General features: G+C 34.5%; 1 protein-coding gene across 2 annotated transcripts; it reads left to right on the forward strand.

Moving 5' to 3' along the window:
* The first annotated feature begins 404 nt into the window (after positions 1-404).
* LOC125860779 (uncharacterized) lies at positions 405-4,536 on the forward strand. 2 transcript variants are annotated; one of them, XM_049540796.1, is made up of 4 exons: positions 405-895; positions 2,695-2,941; positions 3,454-3,547; positions 4,111-4,536. In XM_049540796.1, the coding sequence occupies exons 1-4, from the start codon at positions 471-473 to the stop codon at positions 4,401-4,403; spliced, it is 1,059 nt and encodes a 352-aa protein (XP_049396753.1). In that variant the 5' UTR covers positions 405-470; the 3' UTR covers positions 4,404-4,536. The 2 variants fall into 2 exon arrangements, with proteins under 2 accessions (XP_049396753.1, XP_049396754.1); XM_049540797.1 differs by having other exon boundaries at positions 412-895; positions 4,120-4,536.
* The last annotated feature ends 4,671 nt before the right edge of the window (positions 4,537-9,207 follow it).

A 9,207-nucleotide genomic window follows, 5' to 3' on the forward strand; every position in this document is an offset into this window, starting at 1 on the left:
TAGCGAAATATACATATTTATGTTTCCTATGGAGCGCAATTATGCAAACTTTGTTATAACATACAAATATGAATTTTGTGTTTGTTATATGTGAAAGTTGCTCTTTTTAAAATCATGAACAACCCTTTCCTTTTTGGTTATATTTTAAATCTTCACGTGACATGTTTAAGATTTAATATCAAAAAATATTTTGATATAACTTTAATTTAAGACTATATTTTTACTTTTTAAAATTCAATATCAAATTAAATTAGGTCATTCTTTTTTTAAAAGGGAGATAATAATTTATAATGGTTGTACTTTAATTTTGATGGTCGTGAAATATTTAAAAGTAGTTTAAAAGCCGCACTAGATTCCAATTTCAGAGAGGCGGTTGCGTTCGTCATAAAGAAGATTTTTCAGTAGTAAAAATATCAGCCCTCACATAGAGTGAAGAGTGAGAAAAGTGTGGTGTGGATAAGATTAAGAAGATGATGAGAAGATCATTCAGTGGTGGCGGCGGTGGCGGAGGAGGAGGAGCTAATGGCGGCGGCATGTTAAGAGCCGTTCAAAGAGCTGTGAGGACAGGTGGCACTATAAACGGTGCCGCCCAAGAGTCCTTCTCTCACTCATCAACCACTAAAACAGCCAAAAGTAGTACTACTAGCGGCCACGCGTTTCACAACAAAGCGAGTAATAACGCCGTTTCTCTCTCCTCTTCATCGCCTTTATCTACTCTTCCGTTATCTGCTGCCGCCCTTGCACCGGGCACCTGGGATTCTTCTTCCGAATCTGAAGAGTGGGAATGTTTAGAAGATAATAATAATAATAATAGTAGTATTTTATTTGATGATTATATTCTGGGTACTGTTCCATCAACCGACGAAGTTCATCATGCAGTTTCTGCTCTTCACCAGTGAGTTCCTCTAATTTTATTCTCTTGTTTGTCCGTCCAAATGTATGTGATAATTTGAACAAATTATAATTAGTGCTATTTCTTTTTCATTTCCAGTAAAATGACACCATTAAAACCACCAGTTGATTGCTTTGTTTACAAGTACAAAAGCTGTGCCATTACAAGTCTATTTTTCATGGGATAATTAATGGGTAGTTATGTACGTACGTATTAACATTTGCGTGTCTCTGGGCCCTGGAATATATTATTAGCTGTTAAGTAACCAGCTTTCCAGTTCAATTGGAATCAAATGATACTCCCCGTCCGAATTATGTGATACTGTTCAAATTTGGAGAGTTCAACTTTTTCATTTTGATCACAAATTTGGACATGAATTTATGGGAAAATGCATAACCCCAACCTATGCCCGAAATCTGAGAGACACACTTATACTATACTAAGGTCCTATTATTCCCGAACTTATTTTATAAATAATTTTCTACCCTTTTTAGGCCTACGTGGCACTATCTTCTGGGCCAATGCATGTTGACAATTTTTTCAATGATAGTACCACGTAGGCTGAAAAGGGGTATAAAATTATTTATAAAATAAGTTCAGGGGTAATAGGACTTTAGTAAAGTATCAGTGTCTCTGGAATTTCGGGCATAGGTTGGGGGTACTTGTGCATTTTCCCATGAATTTACATATTTGAAAACAATGGAGAAAGAGTTAGTCACAAAAATTGACAAAGTTAAAATATTTGTAAGGATATGAAAAGATTATGGTTAAACAAAAACTTGTTTGATGTTGGAAATCTAGAAAGTGTCGTATAAATTGGGACGGATATAGAATAGTTCCCTTTTGTGCCGGGTGTTTCAGGAAATAATTTATTTTGTTGAACTTCTGTGATGGAATGCGGGAGTTTACTGAAGTTGGACATTCTTAGTAATGTGACTCAAACCTACCCCCATAACAAGTCTTCTTTTTACTTGGTCTGATCTCTTTGTCCTTAATTTTTCTCCAAATAGACCAACTTTGAATGCTTTAGCCATTTTTACACCTAGTGGATGCGGTATACAAGAAGGGATCAATGAAACGGTTTTTGAATTTCTCAAAGTAGATGGTTACAAATTACAATCATTTCCTAGATGAACAATCTTGTTAGTAAAATTGTACCAGACTGCCAGTTACAGTCCCTTTTCACCCTGATTTATTAATCTGACATTGACGGATGGCTATATTAGAAGTGAGGCCCTACTTCTGCTGGTGCGAACTGGTAATAGAAATCCAGAATGTCGAGACATCAATTTGGTTGAAAAGAATTATTTGATGAACTTGGCCGTGACAATAAATTGTAATGTTCATCAGTTATCGATAAATTCCAGGAAGGAAGTAAGAAGTCCTGTTACTTTCCGATAGCAAGCTGCGAGCCTTTGGTTGTAAACCTCCCAAATTTATTCAAGTGTCATTGTTTGTAATTAAGTTAATTAATATTGTTAGAATTTTTTGGTACCTGAAAACTTACCTCATTGAGCTCTCAACTAGAATGGAGATCTTAACTAATTTCAGAATCATGCGGTAACTCTTCCTTATTATGATAGGCAACCTTGTCTTGCCTTAAGTCTTCTCCTTCTCTTTCTTTGTCTAAATTACAACCTGAGGAATTCAATGATGTGTTATGACTTATGAGTATATCTTTCTTTTAGCTATATTCCAATAATTTATACTTCTCATATATGGCTGCAGATAATAATCTTTATTTTTGTTGTATTTATTGTAAATATTCACTAGCTTCTGTTTTATATTGTTGGACTTCCTAGGGTCCTTGAACCAACCTATTTTGCATATTCCACCAACGACGGTCTTGGTTACAAATCAAATGAGGATACAACAGATGAACTCACTAGTTCAATTAACCTGACGCATGAAGTACTCTCTTCCAGTGGATCTGTGTCTGATTGGATTGAACCGTCTATTCATATCTGTAATTCGAAACTGTTGCAGTCATATGGATCTAACCGAGTTTATGATGCTTTCCATTTGCTGCAGACTGAACCTTCTATTCAGGTACCCTAAGAGTGCACCTTCAGGATTTTTGTCTTTGAAATTTGTTAGTGTATACATGGATATCAGAAAGAGTTGCTTAATTTCACACTTCTGATTGTAATTGTGGTGTAACAAGTAGTCTTAGACCTTTTAGTATAGAATCCCAAGTTGCTCGGACTCTCCAAAATGTTGCCGCACCCGTGTCAGATCCTTCAAAAATACACTATTTTTGGAGGATCTGACACGCACCTGTCGACATTTTTGAAGAGTCTGAGCAACATAGATAAAATCATAGTCCTTTGTTTGATTTCTTTTCAATAATCGAGGCATTGGCTCAACAGACAAAATTCTTAGAGAGAAGTAGTAATTTATCAGTTACCTTTGCATTAGATTGCATGGAGTTATTGTTGTTTGTAACTCTTATTAAAGCTACTAAGATATTGTCCGAATGGTACTAGTTATATTTTTGGGCATACTCTATCATTTCATAATCAGCTCTTGATGACACACAAATTCCCTCCTGATCTTTTTAGAAAATGGTCATTTCACTGTCATCTGACAAGGCTGTTTGGGATGCCGTTCTGAACAATGAGGCGGTTCGGGAAATCAGAGACTCACTGAAACAAGGTTTGTACCACATATGATTTGCAGAGTAATTTATCTTTGGGAGTGTTTAGACATTTGCACCTCTGTTTATACTTTTAGCTGTTGAGTGGTCCAAGAAAACTTTCCACTTGTAACGACACCGCAGCATCTGTTTAAGCATGTTATGATGACATACTTTTCTCTGTAAGGAATAAAAGCATCCTATCCTGCACAAAGTGTATACTAAGACAATGTTCAATGACGCTAGCTGGCTATGAGCTTTTACTTGCAAAATTTGAACGAGGAAGAATCGTAAGAACTCTCTCAGTACTCATGGTTCAAAAAACCTAAGTAAATATAACATAGTCACTACAAGTACTTATGTTCTTATCTGCAGCAAAAATGGCAGTCGTGGTGGCTTTTATGTTATCAAAATTAAATGCAGTATCTTAGGATCTTACCAATATACATGTACTGATTGAATGTAAGAAGATTATGATTTTCTATTAACATTAGCAAATAGAAACCTCTGATCTCTTTTTATACAAGCATAATTCAGAATTGTCAATGGTGCAGTTAATATATTTGACTACTCTGCATTTTAGTTGATGCAGCTGATAATGGCTTACAAGCTGGAAATTCTGAGGAGGGTCTTGATAAGTCTGATTCAGATGGGACAGTCGACATAATCAGTTGGATTGTTGTGAACACCAAGGAAAAAGTGTTGGAAATAGTTGAGAAGATCATAGAGTTTGTGAATGAGTGGTTTCAGCCTCCTGAGGAGGAGAAAACATCACCAGGGAATACTGATCCATTTGAGGAAAAACTGAGAACTTCCTTCTTCCTTTCCATCGTAGTTCTGCTGGTTGTTGTTGTTGCTCGAGCACAATGTGCGTAGACAACATAATTCGATGACATTACAGTTGGTAGTCCCCTTTCACTCTACTTTTGGAAGTGGGGAGTTGCAGTTTACTGTCTCACAGTATATGAAGCAAGAAACTAATACAGAATTTTCTTGCGTACAGAATAAATGCTTTAGCCCAGAATTTTCCTTTGCTTTTGTGGTTTTTAATGATTTCTTCAATTTCACTGTTCTGAGGTAATTAATGAGTGGCAACTCAATTTAATCTAAATATCCCCCCTTATTATGAACTGACATCAAATTATAGTGTGTAGACTGTAGAGTAAAGAGTTTATCTGATGTGATTATTGTGTCTTGCTTATTATTTTATTACAAAGAAAAATGCATCACTTCTCTTTTACTATAAATGATTTTTATTTTTTTTGGGTAGGAGTGCTTCCCCCAACTGGAGTCTTAAGCGTGCAAATTAGAATTAATCGAACTTTAGTAATTGAATACCAAGAAAAAAAATTTAAAAACTGGGAGAGTCCTTGTCCACTTCTCTTTTACTAGGTTATTAATTACTGGTTAAGTCACAGATATGACAACATTATATTCTTCTTGTGTTGATAGAATGACCACATCTTGTTTTGTTTTCTTTCATGGAATGACAACATTGTGATGCTCCAATTTGTTCACAAAAAAACACTATAAAAATAGGGCCAACATATGTTGATGTATTCATATTATTGTGAATGATGATGAACAATGGTGCACCCCAAAGGAGTGTGCCTAAGAACACAGGTGTATTTTGGTCTTCTCCTGTTTTGGACCCAAAATATGCTTGTGTTCTCAGGTCACCCCTTTGGGATCACCTTGCTTTTTTATTCTTTTATATATATATTTCTTTTAAAGCTCTTTGTTTTTGTTGTTGACATATTTTTGAATTATATTCCTCAATCATCATTCAATAATTATCGACCCATGATATTTCTATTATTTTTACGATTGTCTTTGAATGCTACTACTGGATCGAGATACTTTTTCTAAAATTTTACTAACTTATTCATTTATCAGATGCAGTGAAAATTCGTTGAAGCATATTGATGAATTCTTTTTCTATAAAGAATCACTCAAAGAGGTGGATTCCCTCAGCTCCATTACCGTCAAGAAGCCACTGATAATTTTGTGTTTCTGACTGCCGTTAAATCGATATTTTCATCGAATTTTTCAGAAATTCCAACAGTGGATTCTTCAGTATCTACACTGAGTTGTGTTCACTTCTTTTGTCCATTTGAGAATGGTATATTACACCAACAATATTAGAATATATTTTTATTGTGACACAATGACCACATCAGTATGTTATTGCCTTGCAATGTTACCTACAATACCTTCTTCTTCTTGTTTTATTTAAGGGAAAAGGATTTGAAAAATACTTTAACTTTGGCCGAAATTGTTGTTACAATACCAAACTTTATGGAGGACCTTTTACCCCTGCACTATTTAATAGTGTATTTTAAAGGTATATATGTGCCTACGTGGACACATTACTATTTAAAATGATGTAATATTTATGATGTCCACGTAGGCACATATATATCTTTAAAATACACTATTAAATAGTACAGGGGTAAAAGGTCTTTTCCAAAGTTTGGTATCATAACAACAATTTCGACCAAAGTTGAAGTATTTTTCAGACTCTTTTGCCTTTATTTAACATTTGGTATTAATATTGGGGTTTAATTAATGAATTTGCGTATTGCAATGTATATTTTTGTAGAGATGCTCCTATGAAAGTTATTTTTTTATGAGCGACTTGACCCTGAAATCTTTCATTAAGAAATTGAATAAAAGAATCTTAAATCATCCCTAATCCAATTACAATTCATATTGGGTTCTTTCAAAGATAATGTTTTCCAAAAGTATTTGATGGTTATTTAAAATCTTATGTAGTCAAGCTAATTTGTTTTTCTTCTCTTTGGGATTTTGAATTATGTGGTTCTTTTATCATAAAATTAAATTAATAGAGAAAAAATTATTTTTGTTGCCTAATTAAAGTTTAGCATTTGAATTGACTTGAAAGGTCAGTTTATGATTTCTGAAAATGTTTGGCAAGTATAAGAATAATTTAAAATAAGTTGAAAAATGTTCTTAAAAGTTATTTAAATTAAAATTATTATTTTTTCACTTAAAAGCTACTAATTTTTTTTCAAGCAAATGCAAACGGGCTCAAAGTCTTTTATTTGTCTGTATAAGCATAAATTTTTTATTGAATTAAAATTCATAAAATATGTTCGACTACATTAAATTTAAGACGATATAACTTTTTATTTATAATTCTAATTATATTTCAATAATATATTTCTGTAGTGTAAAACGTACAAGTACATAATTTTAAAACATAGAAAGTGCAATTACCACATAGCATAATTGATTAGTTATAGTGACATCAACTTTTTACTTGTGGTGGCATATTATTTTAGACATCATTCTCTCTTTAGTTCAAACAACATCATCCTCTCTTTAGTTCAATTGAGTTGAAGTTTTAATTTGGAGGTCAAATGGCACTATCGTGCATTCCAAGAAACCCGATACAAATCCTTAAATTTTCTTAAGAAGAATTTTGCTGCGTTCTTATCAGGTACTTGGTCTGCAATAGACTTTCCAGGCATGAAGAGAAAAGAACTCTTATCATCACTAAGCAGCACAGCAGACAGCAGCTAACTTACCTAACAACAGCTACAAATACAACTCCATTCACATTAGGAACCCTCCAAATAAACAATAACAAAGTGGAAATTGAAGAAAATTGCAGTAATTGGAAAAGAAAATTTGCTGCTACAGACTTCCACTAACCACTCAGCTATACCTATGGTAACCAACATATCATAAACATGGGGAAAATCATGCACAGAAGAACTAACCGAGAGAAAATAAATCAAATTAACACGAACAAGTGTTAACCAGCTATTTGACAAACTCCCACTAATTCTAGACAAAAGAATGGACAAAGAGGAGATAAGTAAACAGAAATGTTTGGTCAACTACCCAAAAAATAATAATTTACGCATCCACCTTCACACTAATGAACTTCGTGCCCAGGATGTGACCACCAAAACAAAATAGGGCCAACCATCTTTACTAACAAACCAGTTTTGAGTAGATCCTGATTCATGGAAAGGAGGACAAAGACGAAAGAAAAATCATGCATAGTTAAGCAAAAACAACTAAAAATAAACCCCCCACCCCACCCCACCCCCAAAGAAATATAGGTTCAAAAATAACCTAAAGAATACAAATGATTCTTCAGAACTAACAAGAGCCTAGATGAGTTCTTCCTGTACGCCTAATATTAACTTGTCCACCAGTGAAAGGATGAATCAAGAGATCTTCTGAAATGGGGAGCCATCCCTGCTATCAGTACACGCTACTAACAACCAACTGAAAGAAGTTAGTCTAAAACAGAAGGTTTAAATAGGAAAAAGAAACAAAATAATACAGCAATAGTGAACCTATATCCAAAAATACCAGATGTCAAAACCAACGCTTAACAGAAATAGTAAGCTTCCACACATTATCCAAACTCACCATACAGGCTAAAGTTCAGCTACTCAACATCTCAACCCCAATAGAGCCCTATGCAAAAATATGATCTACCACACCAGAAGCTTGAATGGTCCTACAAAGACATTTAGGTGTACTAGTTGTCTCAAGAATACCAGACATTTGGTGGATCAGTAAAGAGAAGACCCCACTATGACAAACAGAAATATTAAGGCATTAATGAGCATAGTTCCTACATGAGAACCCACACAAGAAGCCATGTCTCGGGTTCCAACCAAAACTATCCACAGTTAATTTGTGAACACCTGGGGACAGCGTCCCACCCAAGTTCTTTACCCAAAAAAATTAAATAAATTAACAGAAACACATTACATCTCAAGAAAATGATTGGATGAGAGCAAAGCCCTGAAGAGCAAAAAGTAGAAAAAACACTTCTGACGGAGATGTAGCTTGAAATGTCTCAACTATGTATTCACAAGAATAAAAGAAGAGATGTACAAATATATTCATCCTCACAAGATCTCCTATTTACTATGTGATTCAACCACTTTGTCTGCTAGTGCTTTCCGTTTCTCTAAGACTTCCGAGCCACAAATCAAAATCTAAGATAACAATGTCAAATTCAAAGTGACTGCTAGCTTCCTGCTATAGCAGTGCTCTTCATTGGAAGAGTATTGAAATAGTCATGTACTTGATTCCCACACACCCCTCCCCCTTCAAATAAAAAGTTCATAGCCAGGTTAGAAATGTCCTAGTTTAGCCCATCACATTTAAATGCTACTCATCCTCACAGAAATTCCCATTTGCACAGAAAACTTTCTTGATAAACATCACAGAAAATCCAAAATAAAGTTCTAATTAAGATACCCAACAAGAAAAGTGATTTTCAAACACAAATCAGTCCAGCACGGGATATCATATTCCAATACAAGCATCTTTTCCTGTCACAAGACATCTGGAAAATGTATCAGAATGAGTAATAAAATTAATTCGTAGACATGTGAATGCAGTCATCATACTATCAAATTCACATACCCTGGGAACCTTGAAAATTTGAAGATGCATCACCTTTTGGGAGGAATAGCAGAGGCAAGCATCAGGCAGCTTTCTGAACTCTCAATAGTTAAATGACCCCAGAAAAGTAAAAGAGATAACCGAGTTAAAAGAAAAAAGCAAAGGAGGATTAGTGGTGAAGAAGCTAAAGTGGAGAGAAACACACAAACTGTCAGTGATTAGTCATCAAGAAGATCCAACAAATCATTAAAATAAAATTTGAAAAACAATGCTGGAAGGG

This window comes from Solanum stenotomum, chromosome 3 (genome assembly GCF_019186545.1).
Source record: "Solanum stenotomum isolate F172 chromosome 3, ASM1918654v1, whole genome shotgun sequence".
In the NCBI taxonomy this organism is placed as follows: domain Eukaryota; kingdom Viridiplantae; phylum Streptophyta; class Magnoliopsida; order Solanales; family Solanaceae; genus Solanum; species Solanum stenotomum.

Coding starts and splice junctions, on each gene's coding strand:
- LOC125860779 (XM_049540796.1), top strand. CDS start 471: ATGATGAGAAGATCATTCAGTGGTGGCGGCGGTGGCGGAGGAGGAGGA. Junction 896..2,694: donor GCAGTTTCTGCTCTTCACCA/GTGAGTTCCTCT, acceptor TGGACTTCCTAG/GGTCCTTGAACCAACCTATT. Junction 3,548..4,110: donor CAGAGACTCACTGAAACAAG/GTTTGTACCACA, acceptor TCTGCATTTTAG/TTGATGCAGCTGATAATGGC.